Source organism: Opisthorchis viverrini (genome assembly GCF_000715545.1).
Source record: "Opisthorchis viverrini unplaced genomic scaffold opera_v5_30, whole genome shotgun sequence".
Lineage (NCBI taxonomy): Eukaryota > Metazoa > Platyhelminthes > Trematoda > Opisthorchiida > Opisthorchiidae > Opisthorchis > Opisthorchis viverrini.
The window spans coordinates 573,381-593,189 of NW_008751686.1; the positions used below are offsets into that span (position 1 = coordinate 573,381).

The 19,809-nt window shown below is 39.5% G+C and overlaps 1 protein-coding gene across 1 annotated transcript in view; it reads left to right on the forward strand.

The window, feature by feature from the left end:
• T265_02448 (hypothetical protein) overlaps positions 1–19,349 on the forward strand; it is a gene marked incomplete at both ends in the record, with an annotated part of 46,399 nt that extends 27,050 nt beyond the window's left edge. Inside the window, 6 exons of the mRNA XM_009166697.1 lie at positions 4,345–4,444; positions 9,206–9,236; positions 12,371–12,585; positions 15,789–16,121; positions 17,145–17,450; positions 18,726–19,349. Coding sequence (XP_009164961.1) covers positions 4,345–4,444; positions 9,206–9,236; positions 12,371–12,585; positions 15,789–16,121; positions 17,145–17,450; positions 18,726–19,122 — 1,382 coding nt within the window. The remainder of the gene's footprint in view (positions 1–4,344; positions 4,445–9,205; positions 9,237–12,370; positions 12,586–15,788; positions 16,122–17,144; positions 17,451–18,725) is intronic.
• Between the last annotated feature and the right edge of the window lie 460 nt (positions 19,350–19,809).

The window sequence follows — 19,809 nt, forward strand, 5'->3', positions numbered from 1 at the left end:
TTCATATTATTATGGATAAATCGCAGCGTGGATAAATACCATTCCAATTTTGAGATACCTGTTGTAGTTAGAGTTCAATTGACAGTGGAATGTCAGTGGTACAAGCTATATACTGTCAGATGATCAGCTACCGGTAACATCTTCGTTTGCATATCGAAACACTTGCTATCGAGACTTTCTATTTTCGCTGTAACAAGTAACATTACCGTCAGAGTGGTACACTTTTGTGCGAACGGCCAGTAGTATATCGCGTACAAAAATAGCCCAATTTATTTATCATGGTCGTATGAAACGCAGCTCATGGGCACATTTTTGGTGGGACTGAGTGCTTCACATTTTGGATAAAAAAGAACTGTGAAAAATACATTAAGCTTATGAGTAGTGCATTACATCTATGCAAAAATACACCCAATTTCTTTTTGCCTTGAGTAATTTTTACACCTTTTTAGATACACTTTATAGTTACACCCCCAAAGTCGATGGAACCTTCGTTCAAGAAATATAGAATACCTCAAAGTAAAACCGTCTGTGACGACCGTATGCAATGAAGAAGGTCCTTTTCAGAGACAGAACATTTATTCTCAGACCACACGAACCAGCTACTGGTCTTTTTAACTAGTGACGGACACTTCGCGCTAGTCGATTAACCTTGAATTACACTAAGGGTAATATATGCAGTCTGGTACAATTTGCAGGGTTGTTACCTTTGAAAGACAGAGGTTGGAAATATACCAAAAAATCACTAAATTATTCCATGACTGATAATAAAGTCACGGGTATTATGGACGATTCACTCCAGTCGGACACTTACGGAACGAGTCTCTAAAACAAGTGATCGTAGTCGGTTGCATAGCGCACGACATGTCATGTTCCTTAAGTTCAAGTCAACTCGGAAGATTCATTGCAGCATTCGAACACAGACGTTTAAGTGTTGGTCACTGGAAGAATTTTTTCTAAAATAATCTCAGGTACGCACGAATGTATGGTACCCACAGGGGGGTTGTGTTTTTTCATAATCATATTTGGTGCCACAGTCACTGGTCTATATGGAGGTCTGACCCATCTTCAGGTTACCGTCGAGCACAATTCTCTTCTCGTTTGCATTTCGGACAGTATTTTAAGGTGTCATAACAGTCTCTATTATCAAGCAACCTCACATTTCGGCCGGTTGGTCATCTCCAGTAGATTGGGAAGCACTAGAATTCTTCAATCATTAGTAATGTACGGGCTTTCTTGCCCGTTCCAATGACTGAAGCCTGCCAGTCCGATATGGTATGAGAAAGAAGTATTCAACGCTGATTATTTTCGGAGGGCATACCTCACGAGAAAATATTTCTTTCAAAAGGTATCTGATTGATACCTTCTAACATCAGTCAGTGGGAAAGCCTAGTGCACAAGGACCGGTACCCACAGTTAAATGCATTCTGACAGTTCCACTTTGCAGAAACAAACACATGAATGTCGAAAAACCCAACACCATCGACGAAAACAACCTACTCCGGTCATGAATTTGAGCAACGTGTTTTGCGCTCGGAACACTGTTATGTCACCCATCAATCTGTAGGAAAAAACTAAAATTCTACTTCATATTGCACCACTTTCTTAGTGATCATTTCAGTGGGGAACAAATTATGCCAGGAGAAAATCTTTGCCAACAGAACTGTGTCCCTTGTAAACCACTCAAAAGGAAACGACCGCTGCGACACTGAGAAAGGGATGTTTTATTGTTCTCAAAGTTGCAAAGTTATCTCATTAGGATATATTAACACAATGATGAAGAACTGAAAATTAGCCACCAATTTACTCCAGTATTAGTATTAATACTACGGTGCACTGATCATTTTAAACAGTTGCTCAATCACTAGGAAAACATCCGATTCGGAGGCGGTGCCTGAACAATGTCTATCAAGAAGATCTTCTTAATACGCCGGTCTTTAATCTCCTGTTCTACCAGCGCTCCGTGTGACACATCAATAAGTTCCGCCTCTAAAGTGTTGTGGTGGATAAAGTAACAAGCAACACTTGGGGTACGAAGTAGTAGTTTGTCAAAGTTCTATTGTGTATGAAGTTATTCTCCTCTAAGGTAGGGGAAAGGCAAAAGATATTTTAATTTATCAAAAGATTTCCCGACTTCACACAGCAACAAATTTTGTTGAACAATGACGTAAGCAACTTTCTCCTCCCTGTTAATTATTCATGCCTTGAATAGCTGACGACAATAAGCGAAGTAACCCGATTCAATAAGGCTTTCATCGGTGTGCTCCTTCAAAGTAATTTCCGCAAGAATGTCTGATTCAAAGAGCAATCAGTTCTTCTTATCAACTTTACTCAATAAAAATGACTGTTGGTTGCTTACCCACATAGGATTTTGGAATATCGCTTTTTCTAAATTGTCTCTATAAAATTAGAGTATTTTCTCAGGTGCTCGCTCATAATTTGGTGGATTTTATGGACAACTCGTTAAGGTCACCATGGAAATAACCTTGTGCATCTATAAATATAGATGCATTAAGAGGTACAACACAACAATATCTGGGGAAACAAGTGAACGAATGTAAACCTTTCGCATAGGGAAACAAGTTTCATGATTCATGAGTTTGGAATGCAACTAATTAGAACAATCTATCAACCTTCATGGGTCAAATTACGTAATGCGCGGCACCCTTCTAAGTTCCACAATTAGTTTCACTCTTTTTAAGTCTCACCAGGCAAGCGCATTCCTCGAGTTTCTGCCAACATAATGTTTCAGAATTGGGTCGAATCACTCGTTATCAACAACTGGATTTCCGATTGAGGATATGTTGACAGTTGAGTACAATGTAATGTTAATGCACAACAAGTGTTTGACGAGAACTCGGGGTCTGCATCTACTTGATGACTCCCAAAATGAACGAAACCGATCACAGGCTGTGGGCACAGTAATGCGTACTGTTCCGTTAAGAGAACGCACTTCGGTATCAGGAATACCGTACCAAACGAGACATAATGCATTGTTTTTGTATTACAATCATTCGAAGAATGGCATGAGCTGGGGTTAATCAGAGTCACCAGTTAACATCAAATGAATTTTCGAATGAATTCACATCGTTCATTCCAACAAACTGCCTTACAAACAAAGCTTGCCCCTCAGCTTAGGCGTTATCAACCTATGATGCTCAAAACCGGCATAAATATGCAAGCCTCCCGCTTTTTCGCGTGAAATAAACCGATACGCATAATTCCGTAGACCACCACTTAACTATCTGCTCAGGTCCTGCTCCCCGAATGATTTTAAAAAGCAGTATTCATGCCAAAAGACGTACAAAAGCTGTTTATCTCTGATATGCATAGAAAAGTGGTTTGTACGCTGGCTTAAGAGTTTAAGGATAGGCCTGATCTGCATCGTCACCCGAGCAAGAGTCTCACGTGACTTTTTCACGTGAGACAACTGTTTGTTAACGCTTGGCGCTAAAGCGTACCAAAACATATCCACAAAATGTCCAGCCGGACCTTTCTATTTGACGTTATTTTAGCTTCGCGCAGTCGGCTTTAGGGAGGCACTGATCACATCTGAATATCACGGGCAAAAGATCTCATCCATTATTTTCTCACGAAAATTCGTACCGGCATTTTTTCCTCTTAATTAAGGTGCCTATCGAGAAAATAAATGATATAAAACCGGCTTTCACTTTTTGCTATACTAGCCCATTGTTTAGTTCAGGATGTTAAGGGAGCGTGTATATTTCGACCAAAAAATCGCAAGCTGGATGTTGACAACATCCAAAGTCGGTTACAATTCATTCGGACGACTGCGAAATCCAGGGATAATGGTTCAATTTTGCCACTGTTTAAAGAGGAAGGAGTATCAATGAAAATAACTTGATATCCCCAAAGGTAGAACTTTGGGGTGGCCTACGATTATAAGCGACTATTTGCGAAAACAATCTGGGTAGGACTGGTACAGAAATCATCCCTTAGTATGTTTCCCTTCCGATAGGTACCCGTAAAAGCCATAGAAATGTATGATTCCTATTAGTAAAACTCATGCTATAATCTAGAGATTTACCTCCATAGTAAGCAAGGACAAGCACCATTGAGAACACACAAAGGTTAACCGCATGAGTTTGCAAATATTTCATACCTACAAATTCACCGGAAAACAGTCCCGATTTGACTTTTCGTTTTCTTGGCTGTAAAAGTGCGATTCAAATTGAATCCGTCCCTTCCGGCCAAACTAAATCAAAATCCAGATCCACCATTAGAGTTGAATAAGCTGCGTTTGTTTATTGTACACATTGTATTGTTTTTGGCTGGCGCATTTTTCTTTAATTCCTTGCGTTGTTGCCGTTGATCTCACTTCCACAGTCATGACAACCGGTAATATACCAGCGTATGAGAGAGTGGAGGCATGGCTCATGGAAAACCCGTCAAAAGTGGCGAATGGATTTGGAGTGGAAAGAAGCCGGTATGGAATTTTTTGTGTGCATCTCCTTCCTTATCCGTGTGCGATTTACACGGTTTCTCCTTTTAGGAGAAATGTTTTGAAAGAATGGTCTAAGAACGATCGCTTTTGTTCGTCAATCCCTTACGAAGAAAAGTCAGAGGTCAATAATATCTTCTGGTAAACTTATCAGAGATCTTGAAATTTTTCATTTTATAAGTAAATCGCTAAATTTTGAGCACTTGGAAACGTCAACTTTGATGTAAATTCCACCAGAGCAGACCGGGCATTTTATCAGTTAGAGATCACAACGGTGAATATGCTGCTAAACAAGATCGTCTGGCAGGTTTTATTGAGTGAACAACGTCACACACAGGTCAGGGCTATTTGAAGTGTTCACAGAAATGGTGGATGATTCCAAAAAGCTTGGTTATGTTACGTGTTGTTTCGTCCCCGAAATCAAATTCACAAAAATTTATCTTCAAATCAGTCAGAATCTAATGGAAGACCATGTATAACCGCTAGGAAGGAGTATCCTTTTCATAACCATTGAGGTTGTGACTACACTGATACTGCTGACCAAACAAATGATTCTAATTAGTGTTAAGAAGACTTTGGGCTGTCAAAATTACCGTGCAAGTTTGATGGACGCACAATACTAGATCAAACTAAGTCAGTACATTGCCGGATGGATCATAATTTGGTTCCATAAAATGTAAACATGAAATACAACTGAGAAGTTACGGTTGATGTTTGAACACCTAGCACCGTGATAGGGTCCGACTCCAATGTATCACGGGAAATTTTTTAGACCTTCTGAAATGTCACATTTTGTATAGACTTTATTAAAAGCAGGATACAGCACTAATTTGGCGCTTATAAATGACACACCAGAAATCACATAACATAATGCTAACTGAGTTTGCTTTTATTTATAAACCCAAAGTTTGTAAAAGGAAAAAGTTTGTGGTCGTTCGTAAGTGACCAGAAGCCGAACGCGTAACTTGAAAGCTAGTCAGTAATTTTCCCCAAACCTGTGCGACAGGTAAAGCACCAGTCCAAAGAAGCGAAAACCTAGATAGTGTTTAAATTTGTGGTTTAATTTTTTCACACGAACTGTCAGAAAAAATCTTCTCTCTAATATGTTGGTGTGCTTGCTACTTATAATTGAAAGCAAAAAAGAGTTTCAGTGAAGTATACTAAACTTATGACGATCACCGGAGGAAAATTCTATGGAATATGGCTACTTTCCAAGGCCGTATGATTAATGATGGTAAAATTAAAACCAGTTACGAGATGACAGATATGGTTTGTTTCACACTTCGTCGGAAATTTGGGGAAAACTGTTGGTTTGGTTTCCGAGACACTAATATTCCCCCATGAATATTAAAAAATCAATTGGCGGGTAGTGGCAAACGAGAATGTTCCGAAAAATTCTAATTCGGTTAAGTTCCATGTAGACCTTTTTAGCCAATCAAGCTTACGCACTGACACAATCAGAAAGTCAAAGTTGTTTTCAAATAAGCTGAATGTAGCTGCCGGGTCGACAACGTAAACCACCGAAAGTAGGCATAATCCGGTCACAAAACTGAGCACCTTCGGAGAAATTCTGGATGACTTACCTGATAAAACCAGTCCACCACTCCGAAGGCTTGAGAGAATGCAGCCTACAACGCAGTAAACTTAATATGAGTGCTACGAAATTTAAAGATATGAACACTGGAATGCCACCTAAGCTCCGTGATCGAATGGTGAATTTTCGTTGATCCTTTTAGCACTATTCTATTCAATAAGTGACACGAAGTTCCTGCAAAACTCACCTAAAAATTGTAGTCCAACCAATGTCATCAATTTATCCACTGGTTATCGTTAGATGCGAACAGCAGTTAACTGGGACGCGGTTTACCATATATTTGGGCTGACGAGAAGCTCGAATAAACCAAGATATTTGTTGCTTGAATGCCTTCATTGGTGGTTGATCATCATTGAGCTGCTTTTTAAGCTAATTTCCAAGCTCGGCGGACACATCAAAAGCCACAACTCACATGGATGTAATAAGCGACTTGCTACACTGACGAGTTTTCATCAAGCTAGGAGCAAGCCACGTAGATTGGGTTTCTTTAAATTTGTTTGTAGTTCATTTTTTTTAGCATGATGAAGGTAATGTTCTGTCTCTTCCAGATGCTCTAAAATTAAATTAGAGTAAATGGGTGCCTGAAGCAAGCTGTGGGTATTTTGCCGCTGAATTTTGCAGGTTATCTCTGGGAGATGGACAGTGAAAGGCCGATGCAAAAATCTTTTTAAATTTGCCACATGAGTTGCAAGTAACTCAACTGTTTTCCTAATGATATATCAGTTGAATAACTGGACACCGGTGAAATCAAATGATGGTACGCCAATTATAGTTTGACATCGACTGCAAGGGTACCATCAACGGACCTGTCAAATAAACCGTGTCATCCTGTTCCCAGGTGAAATCCTGCTTGTCATTCAATTATTTTTTATTTAATGTTTGACTTTTTTCATAAACACTAACCACGAAATTCGGTTGTCACACTGAACAATACACGGATATTTGGGTTCTTCAGAATTCAATTAATATGATGGTGATAAAAAATTATATAACTTGAGTGATTCGGATTGAGTTGATTTGCGATATCACATGTTTCCATGAATTAATTGGGAATCCGTAGGAGGCAGTTAGTGCACACGACTCGTCGGTCCATACAATGAAGGTTATCTTTGATTTACCAAATTTTCACCAAATGAATTAACAGCCGAAGACAGTCACTGCCATTAATTGTCTATTTACGGTACTGTCACGGAGAACCAGCTGTCGTATTACAGATATTTAACGGTACCGCTTGAAGCTTGGGAGGGAGGGGGGTGAAACCTCTGCATATTGTTACGATCGAACAAGATAGATCTATAAGAGTTCAGTTGGTCTAGTAACCTTCCTTCCATCTAACGGTGTTCATTCCTCCACATTGTGCGTTTAAGTTACGTGTCTAACTGACGAGCTGAGAGTCAGGATGTTAGCGCTGTTTGGGGATTTCTGAGGGATATTTGGTTTTCATATAATAAATCATCTTTATTTGAGTTAAACACACGGATCCAGCTTGCTTCATATAAAAGGTGGTAGGATGTTTATAACGTCATTTCAAATTTTTCTTGCGAGGGAAGTCATCGCGAAATACCTCACTGTGTTAACCAGAAACACGAATATGATTTCCGGCACTGTTTTCCCAACAAGCGTGTACTTGATGCTACAAACGTGAATCAGGGCCAGAGGAGGACCAGATGAAAATCGCTATCATCAAATGGTTTTCCTGAATCTTGCAAGCTCCAAAATCCATCCACTTAGAATGATGGAAACGTGGAAAAGATGACATTGGCTCTGCACCTCCATACCTATTTCTTTTATCACAGCTCTCCTTAAAAATGGTTTAGGTAAAACCCGAAAACTTTTAAGGGGTTCCAGTGTGCTACATGGAACTGTAATGGAAAGCTGGCTTAAAATGTGTTTTTGATGGGAATGCAGATCTTTTTTTAATTACATATGGCTTGTACTCTGATTACACGATCCAAGATATAAAACACGGCGTACCTATTGCACGTCTTTAAACAATTTTGGCTTTGTTTATTATGCTTCTTCAGAATATAACAATCAAAATGTCTTAATGTGATTTGAGCAACCCAGTAAGAAGAAAATAGCGGATGGATTGTATGTGACTGACAAACTAAAAAAATGTATGTCAGACGACGGTTAGTGAGAAACTAGATAGCGGATCTCGACTGTAGATATGTTACACGAAATCGGATGTAAACCTGGAGTTTATGTCTGTTCTCATAAGAATACAGTAAACCAGGCTTCAAAGGACGCTTTACAGTTTACTGATTAGACAGTGAGGCTTGAAAATAAGCCTCATTTATCGTCATTTGCATGGTTAGATATGTGCCTGTCTACATTTTATGGACCAATGCTGCACAGGAATTACCCGTCCATACTTATTTGCAGCAAAGTTGGAGTTGTCGTGTGAGCGGTGACTGGGTTCATGTGTGACACGTGGGAATTATTTCCCAAAAATCGAGAATAGGACGTAGTTCTTGCTTAAGAACTCAGGAAAATTCGATGTTCAGCTTACAGTACTTTGCAATAGATGAACGTAATTACACTTAGCGCACAACACAACAAACGAAAGTAGCAATGATGGTCAGGGAAATTCCGAAGCTAACTCATTTGTAGCTAATAGAAGATTTTGTTTAAAGAGACCATTTAGCTTTCTACCATGCTAGTATCAGGTATCTCGAGTGGTAGTCAAACGGAGAACAATCCGTGAGTGGACAGTTCAATGAATAAACTCATCTTAGATTAGCAAACATAGTAATTAAAGCAAACAATTGATGCGACTCTCCATGTTAAAAATTTAAAGCACCTTTAATTATGTTTTTGAGGTTGCCAAGAGGGACATCTACCACAAAGTATTATTCGGATAGCCTGATTTAATCTAATATACACTGTATTTTTCCAGCTAAACACTACATCAAAACTTTAAAAATGTTTCGGATGATAGGTTAAACGACATGAAGAGTAATATATAGAAACTTTTACATCTTTAATGACTACACAAAAATTTTTCAAAACACAGCAAGTGCGATCGCGAGTGAAACACTTAAAGTCTCTGCATTATTCTCAATGTTTTCGTTATACAACATTCGCTATTGAAAAAATTTGTCCATGTCATCGCTTTAGAAAGTAATTCTCAAACCGATCTACACTTTTAGGCGCAAAATGAACAACACGAGACGCAGAACGGTAAGTTTTTGTTAACTCACATGATAGAGACGCATGAACTTTCAGAGTCCTTTAAACCATTTGGAAGTTCCTGTTTTTTCTGTCTTGTTACTAGACTGAGTTTGAGTAACTGCTTCTCGATGCACGTGCATAAGCCCAGACATACTCCGGCGCAGAGGGAACGATTTTATCTGTGTTTTAGACAAGGCTGGGTTGTTTATTGCATTCTGAAAGACAATTATTATAACACAACGCTTTTAACGGGCAGCAGTAAAAGTTTTCNGCTGAACCTCAAACCAATGAAGGCCGTTTTCTCTTCCATACCGGTCTTGACCATATAGTCATATCCTCAGTGGAACATATGGTTCGTTGGTCGTTGGTGTCCATTGATCAGAGTTTGCTCTTGCCAGGCATTCTATAAGCTAATTTGGCCGAGTTGTTGGTGAAATTTGGCATCTGGAGTTATAAACTCTTCCCATTACTTATATGAAGTCAATTTTATGCGTTTGAGCGCCAAGCATATGCTTGCAATATTCATATGTCAGCGATAGTTATAGGGTAAGGCAAAATTGAAGATGACCATTGTGGTAATCCTTAACAATTTCTCGATCAGAGTATACATTTTATCTTGATAATTTTGAGATTAGTCGCTCTCCTAGTGTGGCCTGATTTGGGTCAAAATTGTTACCTGAGAGGTACATAAAATCTCAAGGACTTCAAGCTCACCTGCTATACCTTGGGTTTGACGGTGTGATAAAATAGCTCATAAGGTTGATGAATGTGGCACACATCGCTCAGTTTCACTGTTGCTTGCTAAGCAAATGGATGCTTCTATTCACCCAAAAGTGATGACACGTTGACGTTTTGTATTTTGATCTTCTCCTGATTTTATCGAACTAACTGTGATTATATGGAACTTGGTGACTTCACATCACGTTGCATAGCTCTCTTCTTAGAAGTAAAGGACAAACAAAACTGAACGAGATAAATTTACTTGCCGTAGGTTATTCCCAATTGTAAGGAACTGAAACACGAAAAGATTATCACGACGACAGCATAAGGTTTTCTCTTATGGTGAGTAAAGAGTAGTTTCGCAATTAAGCTGCAGTGGATAATTGAAAATCGTAACTTGAGAAATGTTCCTCAGTTAAACATGGAGAGTCGAACTACATTATTCAATAATTCTGTTTAACCTTCATATAAAGAAATCAAACATTGCATACAGGGCGTCGTCAGGAAAAAAACGGGAGGTCTTTTTGTGAAAAAAACTGTTACAGTTATTTTTGTGCCACGATCTATAGTTATGGTTATATTTCCAATGAAATAGAGCGTTAGAGTAAACAGATTTCTGTCAATGAGATATGTAAAATTTCTTTATAGTACTTTGTGCACTCAAACGTCCTCTTTGTTCCTTAAAATGCTTGCAAATGAATTTGCACTCGTTGCATCTTTTTTTAACATAGCATTTGGTTTTCAAAATATGTATTGAATCAAATACACCTCGATTTTAAATAACTTGTGGCAAGTTGATATTGCACCAGGTTCCTGCGTGAAGGTTAAGGAAAACGACATACATGATCACATTTAAATGAGTCATCAGATGAACACACTGAATTGATTATACTACTCCACCCTGTTCAATTGCTGATAGTTCAAAGAGAATGGGGTGCCAAATCAAGATAACAGTTTTGGGAATCGACAAAATAAGCTGTGAGTAAATATAAAGCCTTCTGGTCAGTTTTCAGAGAAACAGGGGACGATTTCATTCAATATCTTCAACTACCTGTAAGCACGTAATTCATATTATTTCGCCACAGGTTTTACGGTAACCTAAAACGGTGCATTTGCGCCGTTACAGTTAAAAATCAGAAGGATGGGTGTAGCCACAAAATAGAAAACACTTGGTAAATCGAATTTCTGGGCTAACCTCCCCTGAATACAGATGGGGTTGAAAATTCCCTATTCATCGAAAAAAAACTGAATAAGCAAAGCATCTACTCCTACAAGTGTGAATTTTTCAGATAATATTTATTTACGCCGAAGTAATGCTATTCTTGAGATGTGCTCAGTAAAGAATATTCCACTAAGCCGTCTTTATCAAGGACACCAGAAAATATCTTGGGTAAACTCCAGAAGCCAAGTATCCTACTTAACACTGTGTACTTTGCTGGCCTTTGACATGTTTTACTGGAAAGAGCGAAATCAGCGCATATTGCCAGAACGCCGACACAAGAGACACAAACAAGGCAACACTCATTCTCCAAATTTATGAAAACGAACACTTGAATACTTCGAAAGTGTGTTCTAAAAAAGGGACCATATTGTGAATTAAGTGATGCATCAGACGTAAACTGTGTTACCGACTGTACCATGAACTCCCATCAATTTCTCAGGATAAATATGGACGATCCGCATTATGATGGATAAATCACGTTCTTGTTCTATATTATCTTCTATATGTGTAGGTTTATACATTTGTATATGCATGGATATAGAGGTATTTGACATATCACAACAAGGGGCATTTTATTTACCATATGCTTATACGCCACAGGCGCGAAATCACGTTATCTTAGATGCTACCTAGACGCTACCCACTTCCCTCTAAAATACACGTTTGATTTCCCAACACCTGAAGTGATTGGTGGAAGTAACGTTCTGGATAATGCAAAACTGGTTTATGTAAAAGATGCATAATGCGCTGGTTATATTCAGTCACTACATAGTGAAAACATCAAAATATGGAGTCTACAAAGTGTACCTGGTTATATGAACTTATTTTGTTTCCGAAAATCGTTTCAGAAGAACTGCGGCTTAACCTAGTGAACTCCCCATGATATCCCTAGTAGCTGAGTGGATTGTGAAGCTAGATATGCCCAGGTACATACAGAGATGTCGTTGAAGTCTTCCTCCTGTAAAAGTTAAATAATTTGCGATGCAACCGAAATGCTCTCATTGTTTGCCTTTAAAAGTTTAAGGCTGTTGAAAAACGCTTCCTGCAAAAACCGGTTACATGCACTAACACTGCACGTGATTCAAGGAGCGCTATTCGGTAATGATACAAACCGAGGCGTCAACTTTTCAAGTTAAAACGTTTGTGCTGAGATAAAACTTGATCAGAAATGCTTATCCTGCTACATCCTATCTTTTTGTAGACGAACGATATTCCATCTGCAGAATATATTCAGTCATCGGCAACAACAAAAGATGATAATATCTCGTTTGGAGTGAACCGGACGTTCAACCTAGACATTAACTCATATGGGACTTTTGCTCTCAATGCGCACACACAGCCACCGCAAGACACAACCCACACGACCAATTTTGCCGACAGATGCCCCAGCCCAGTCAAGTCGATTGAGGATATCAGGTAGGTGAATAACAAGATATTTGGGCGCAAATGCTGCTACCGACCTACCCTTTAGTGTTCTACCACCCAGTTTAACTACAATAGCTTGATCAATTCACTCCATTCCAGAAAATTCAAGATGGCGAATGGTTAAAGGGCTTCCCGAAAGTTCATATGTCTATCCAGAAGTCGTCTAATTAGCTCTTGAAACCTCAGCTGTGGTGAAGAATCCACGTGACGTTCCTAATCTACACGACAACTTATTCGTTATCCAAAGTGCATTTCTCCAACCTGGAGCGGAGCCAATGAAGAATGTCAGTCTGGAGAAACAACGAAAGTCTGTTAGTGGTTAACAGGGCACGAATGGCCATCACTTTGGTTTAAATTTGATTGAAGAGAAGAGAGCTAACCAAGAACGTCTTTCTTATTTTTGTACGGCGTTTCCTAATTTTACTGATAACCATCTATCATTAGTCTGTTATAGGTCGTTATGTATGTTCTTGATTTTTTTCAAAACTTTGCTAAAAAAATGATTCAGAGCCTTGTCGCAGAATCAGTTATGTATGTCTTGATTTTTTCAAAAACTTTGTAAAAAAATGATTCAGAGCCTTGTCGCAGAATCACACGAGCCCAAAAGCACCCTCTATTTGTTTTTCTACGGACTCCTATAGTTCGGGTCTATTGGTCAACGCGAAGCAAATTCTAAAAGGGAAATATCATTACTAACCAATGCTTATTCGTTAGCTGATTAGGGACTTAAGTAGACAAGCTAGCTCTTGTTCTCTTCTGATGGAGTCGATTGCTACTCGACCTGTTTTTCCATACTAATCTCGCGTCAACAGCTTGGCGTAAGAAGAATTACAAACTGGAAACCTTTAGTTGTCGGTCATTCGCCTGATTCTCCTCTTATTCAAACAACTTATAAGTGACGCGTCTTCTTCAAGTTCTTAGAAATAAAAGTGGGTTAGATTAGGTGCTTTTCTAATTTTCATTCAAGCTGTGTGCTTGCTGGCCTTCATTGCATTTGGTAGATTGATCTAATCTACTTGCGAAGGACTCGGGTATCGTCAAACAATGTCATACAATAATCTAAAGACGTTCCAGCTGCCAAAAAATATGCGTACATATAGCTAGAGTTTAATTAATACTCAAACGAGAATTACACACGGTTGCCTTTGGTTGTCTGGGCTTTTTAAGATCAAATGTGCTCCGTGTTCACTGTCACATTTCAACCATGGGATTCCAAAGGTCCTGCCTCCCTTGATGCAAAAAGACCACGTGCATGTGATTGTACCCTGCAACATTCCCGTGCGTGATTTCTACATTCCAAAAGTACTGATTTCTAGCCCTGTCAACTATCACTAGGCAAACATGATAGTGTATTGGCTCGTGACCCAATACAATGAATGTTTTACGCCCAAAAAATTCACACATGGTCACGAACTGCGTTCACTTATGTTTGTATTGCAGAGAGGTTGGTAAACGTAACGTGGTTAATACTTATGTATGCATAGCTATTAGGGGGTTCAATAAACGTCTAAGACGTTATTTCTGGAAGTTAACCGAATTACGCATTTTTGTTAAGGTACCCAGTGGTATATTCTGAGGCCCAAACGTTATATTCCTTAGTAAGCAATATTATTCGTGAACGAAGTAAGCGAAGCGTAAAACTGAAGAGGGATTATCACTGGCATCAGAGTAGAATGATGACACCTGAAAACTTACTGAAATTTTTCATAAATCGAAGACAGTAGACTTGGCCTCCTTCAACCGAAAGGAATAAAGGGGCTCGTTAATTCGGAATCGAAATGTATAGTGCACTGTTTTAAAGTGGTGCATTGAGAACCAAACGAAGAATTATTCTCTACAGCAATCTCGACCAGCCGCAAGCGTTAGTCTCCCTAATAGGCCCTACTGCAGAGGGAAACAAATCCTTTCCGACTGAAACTATTCCATTACGGTTGCCTTTGCGCACCAATCTAGGCGTCCTACATACTTGACCTTCCAACCACAGCGCGAAATGTTTGTAGTTGGTTTTCTTTTGTTTCTTCAGCTGGCATCGTTTAATTAGTTGAATTATCTGAAATCTTCTTCTCAGACTAAGGTCCTTATGGCGTTAATCATCTGCGTAGTACGTAACCACAAAAATTTCGTCCTTCTGAAGGAGACATGTAAACTGATCCTTCGAAATCCCTCCGTACTTGAACAGTCCTAAATGACGAAAGTGGCAGTTCCTGAACAGTTATCCCCGGTGAAGATGTTCTACAAAAATGGGTAGTTAGTCTAGAAAGAAACCAACAACACATTAAACAGGACGAACGAACATAGTATGGTGATGTGTCATTCAAAGAGTACATAGGCAAAGCATTCGAGGTTGAGTTCCCCTTAAGAGCGGATACATCTTAGGGTTCTGAAAATTTGTAATCCCCCTGGAAGCGACTGGGGATACACAGCCCCACAAATAGAACTAGTAATGCTTGAAAAATTGACCGCTGATTGAAAGTTGACAGATTTTCAAATTAGCTAGTGTGAATAGCAGAACAATGGTTGATAGGTCACGTTTCACTGAGTTAAAATGCGCGTAATGTTCGAGGTGATTATAAGCCAGTTAGGTTGTCTGGACAGCAAAACCACTAATTTTGTCGTCCATATAAATCATTGGCTGGGACTCCCGTATTTCAGGTCTTTTGCAAGAGGTAAGCAACCCTTCCCGAGATAGATTATTGACAAGGCTCATATAGATTGTCCAAATCCTATCAGAGACATTGTTTGGGTGTTGGTCGGTTCGAAGAGCTTGCTAGCAGAATTGCAAAAGTTTCACCATCAATCGTGGTATCATCTCAGTATACAGTTGAGCACCTCCAACCCATGGCTTGAATCCCAATGAATACTAAGTTCACAGCCTTGGGAAGATTAGTTGGTCCATGTAAATTTTGATGGCAGAAGGAAGGAAGGATTACAGTGTTCATGGACTCTTCGGACATCCGAACCTTCTAAATTTCTGAATAATTGGTGGGTATCCAGGGAGTATTCTGGACCTACCATTTATGAACCACGGATATATTTGTGTTACAAGTATGTCATACAATTACTAGTGCAGTAAACTTTGAGATTAAATCACTCTCATCACAGCCCAGGAAAAGCGGATATTATATATATATATATATATATATCTTATACATGTACGGATGAGTGATTGCATCTCCGTTGTGCAATGTTTATAGGTCTGCAGCATCTCCAACGTTGTTGACCAACAAAGTTTCGACTTTCGCCGTATCGGACACAGCAGATCCAAAGTATTCATCCACAATGTGGTGCCGTCTCGTTGAACTGTGGAGCACCTTGTTGAATGAGGAAAGAAAGTTCTGGAAACTTCAACTGGAAAACGTTATGCTTCAGCAACGACAACCGAAAAACTCCTCCTTATCCCTTTGGTTTACAGAATTATTGGAAAAGGTTAACCAAATGCACAGCGCCGAAACTGTCATGCTCTGGAAACATGTTTACGAAAATTGGGTACCCCATGACTATCTCGAATACCTGTCGGATGAAATCAGGTAGGATTAGTGCTTGTGCTTTGTGTCACGTGATTTTTGTCTAATATTTCCTTCAGTTCATGTTAAATTATTTTTGGTGCCGATCTCGAGAAGTAATACAGTGAACTTCTCAGCGCTCCAGCCGACCCCCAATACAGTTTGCCGCTTGGGCACAGCGTTCATCGTTCGCCTTGGTGTATTATACTGAACGGAGCAACATTTATTCAACTACTCAAAAGCGATCGATCCGGATTTACCTCCAGACAGTAAATTCAAGCATCCTGATTCCTCAGTAGTTTTGCCATACTATAGCTTAACTCCTGATTTCAATGAACTACTCTTGATTGGGTTTTAGGTTTCGGCAACAGTCCATAAATGTACTATACCTATATAAAACATGTCGTGGACGTTGAAAAGGAAAACTGAATCATTATTCTTAATCTTATGGTGTGGTAGCGAAAATTTTTCGTGTTAAAGTATTCTGATTTGTTCTTTTTTTCTAGCCATTTAGCACTGATCACACTGGTTACTCGAAGGACAATAAATAGTAAATATTATCCAGGTGAAATCAAGCGTCTATTTCTCTCAAAGACATCTACTTTAATGACCAAAAGTAAACTGACTTAAAAAAGCGTGACACACTTTAGGTTCAGTTACGCCTACCAGCGATAAATTCATCTCCTTTACCAGTTTCCAAGAGGAAAACCGATCTTTTATACTGTGTAACGTTGCCCAAATTAATACCATGTAAGCGTTTGACAGAAGTGCTTTTGTTTTCCAAACTTGTTCATAATGATGACCATACATATTCGTGAGCTGTAGTCATCGAAATCGTCATACACATTAGCCAAAAAATCAAATATGTCGACACATTTAGGAACAGAAATCGAAGCAGTTTACTCTTCATTTTTTTGCCAAGGAATTGCACCCGGTTTTAAGATTCTTAGTGAAGATTTATGCCACAAAGTCAATGCTGAAGCCATTTTTCTGACAAATTATAAAGACTTTGGTGCACCTCTTGGACAATTTTTCTTTGCATTTTAGAAAAGCATTGACGTGTCTTCACACAGTGATTGACACTCTGTTTGGTATTGTCGAGTGCACACGCCAACCTAAGTTGAACGATTGGGGACACTTGGATAAAGCACTAATGGACTTGCGGCAGGAAGTGCTCAAACTCAGACATTCGCCACACCAGAGTGCTCTTCACTATGATCCTCGTAACAATGTTGCTGGAACAAAGTCCAATAGCCTGTTAGAGAACGAATTTTCAAGTTTGTCTGCTCAGCGAAGACCATCTGAGGTTTCTGTTGGCGGTTGGCACCAGACTCGAACGTTACTACGGGAATGGTACGTCCCATGATTTTGCACGGATATGGGTTTCGTGAATCATCTGTTTCATTGAGTGCAGTCATAATGTACGAAACCGATTCAAAATGCCATGCAGTTTTGTATAAATATACATGTGAACCAATAGCGAAAGTTACGCGATGTACTCAAAATACTGTCTAGGTTTTCCAGTGTTCTTATCAGTGAGGTGGACTCTGGTCAGGTACCACAAACACAAAAGCTCCATCAATTTACCCACCAGAAACTGCTCAACCATTAAACCATCTCAACATTTCTGTCATTACCTGATGGATCATTTACCGGGGATTTTGATCGTTAGCTGTCACTATCTGAAGGGAACTACAGTGAAAGTCTTTTTAGGTGTACGGGAAGATGAACCTCTGGTTTGGTGATACAGCTTAATCTCATCCATAGCTTATAGGGGTAACCCCAAGTTTAGCCATCTGGCGATCTCGCAGTCCCATATTGAGCACCCCTTAATTCTGGACGAGTCAATCCGTAACACGGCGAAGTAATCGGCAACAAGATTCAATCCTCCTGATTAAAACAATACGACGCAATCTATTAGAGGAAACTGGTGTATTATATGGCTTAATGCACTTCTGCACTGCAAACTCTGGTAAGCATCCACTTGTCACCAAAACTTACGCTTCTGTCACAAGTTATGGAAAATATTCTCCGCAAATTAAAGACCATTCAGCCAGACTAATTCCATTCCTGTCTTATGCAAACATTTGCCGCAACCTTTAACTATAGGGTTGAGGTGAAGTTTATCACGATCTAAGTTGGCAAATGGTCACACATCTATGACCAAATCTGCTCTTGACAAAAAACGTGAAAGAAGTGACCGCTGCATCGTACACACATTTCGTTCCCAATTCACTCAGCTTACTGGCACTGCTAAAAATTGCAACTGACGCATCATTTTCTGCCTCAAGCGTGGCTTGTGATCACGCACAATTTTCTGTAACCTCTCCGGTGGTTGTACTAAAAACCACAAAACCATGAACCAAAGTCCATTAGAATGCATATTAGCGCAATTTGGGTTGCATTGTATCTGTAAAGTTTTCTCACGGGCGTTTAATTTTGGGCCTCGAATCAGCACGCCAGATGTCTGAAAGTGAAGAACAGGTAATGATGGTTTTCGTGCACATCAAGTATGATGTAACAAAAACTATGATCCGTCCGATATACCGTGTGTACCAGCTGGTCTTTGATTGATGCTTGTTTCCAGCGTTTTATAAAAATCAACTTACCATAAGGCTATTCTTGCAGCCATTCACAATTGCTTGAACAAATCTACGGTGTTGCCGAAATGGTTGGAGCAGCATTGGATACAGATATGGGAGATTCCATACAGGTCGCACGACATAACACCACCGGGGATAAGATTAACCCTCTGAGGTCAATTCCAGGCAGTGGACTACAAGTTGCGGCAAAGCTTCAGTCGCTTGTCCTCGACCTGGAGGCACGCTTAGCTGTCACATGCCTCGCTGATGGAGACGGGTCAAACGTGCAAAATCCGACAGCTTTAGATTCAAATTTCGGAAAGTCCATCGAGCATGATGAAGTGGATATACCTCCGTCGGTACCCCTCAAGCACAATGGAAGTAAGCTCCATCCCAATTTTTGGTCACTGGACGAGCCCACGGGATTTAATTTGGAACCATAAAGAACTTTTCATACCGAGCATCAAACCAATTCGTACGCCATCCGTGTCCTAAAGTAAAACTTGCAACTTTGTGAAGATGCATCAGACCATTTTATATTATCTGCTATTCCATCCAAAGTGCATGACAAAATGTACATAGCACACAACGTTTACAATATTTTTCTCCGAATTCCTAATGCTGTGTACGTCTCATAACTATTCCTCAAATAGCAATTCCAACCAGACTCATTTGATGAATCTGACTTGATAGGTTGCGTAAAGCTTGGTCACTTCGGAATTTCCACCATTTCAATCAGAAACAGATCCAAAGCTTTTTGTTGGCTTGAGTATATTCTGAAACGACCCTTCAAAACTCAGTGAAAAAATGTCAACTTACGGTTTCCCGAATTAGGGAGCAAAACATCAGATAACAGCGTTTTGGGCGATGAACTAGTGATGTGCCCACGTAAGCAATGTGTGCGTAGTTTTATCACCCAGGGTGTTCGCGGATACAATAAACCAAAATCCGTTGCATTCGTCTTCAAAATCTTGCACAAATACTTTGTCCGAAACAAACCATCGAAATGATGTTACGGACACGGATAAATCGTCTAAATTTTGGAATCTCCATAAATGTCTGATAAATTTGATGAAAGCACTGCCGTTAGCTAGATAGGTCGTTTGATTGGACCGAACACATGTTATACT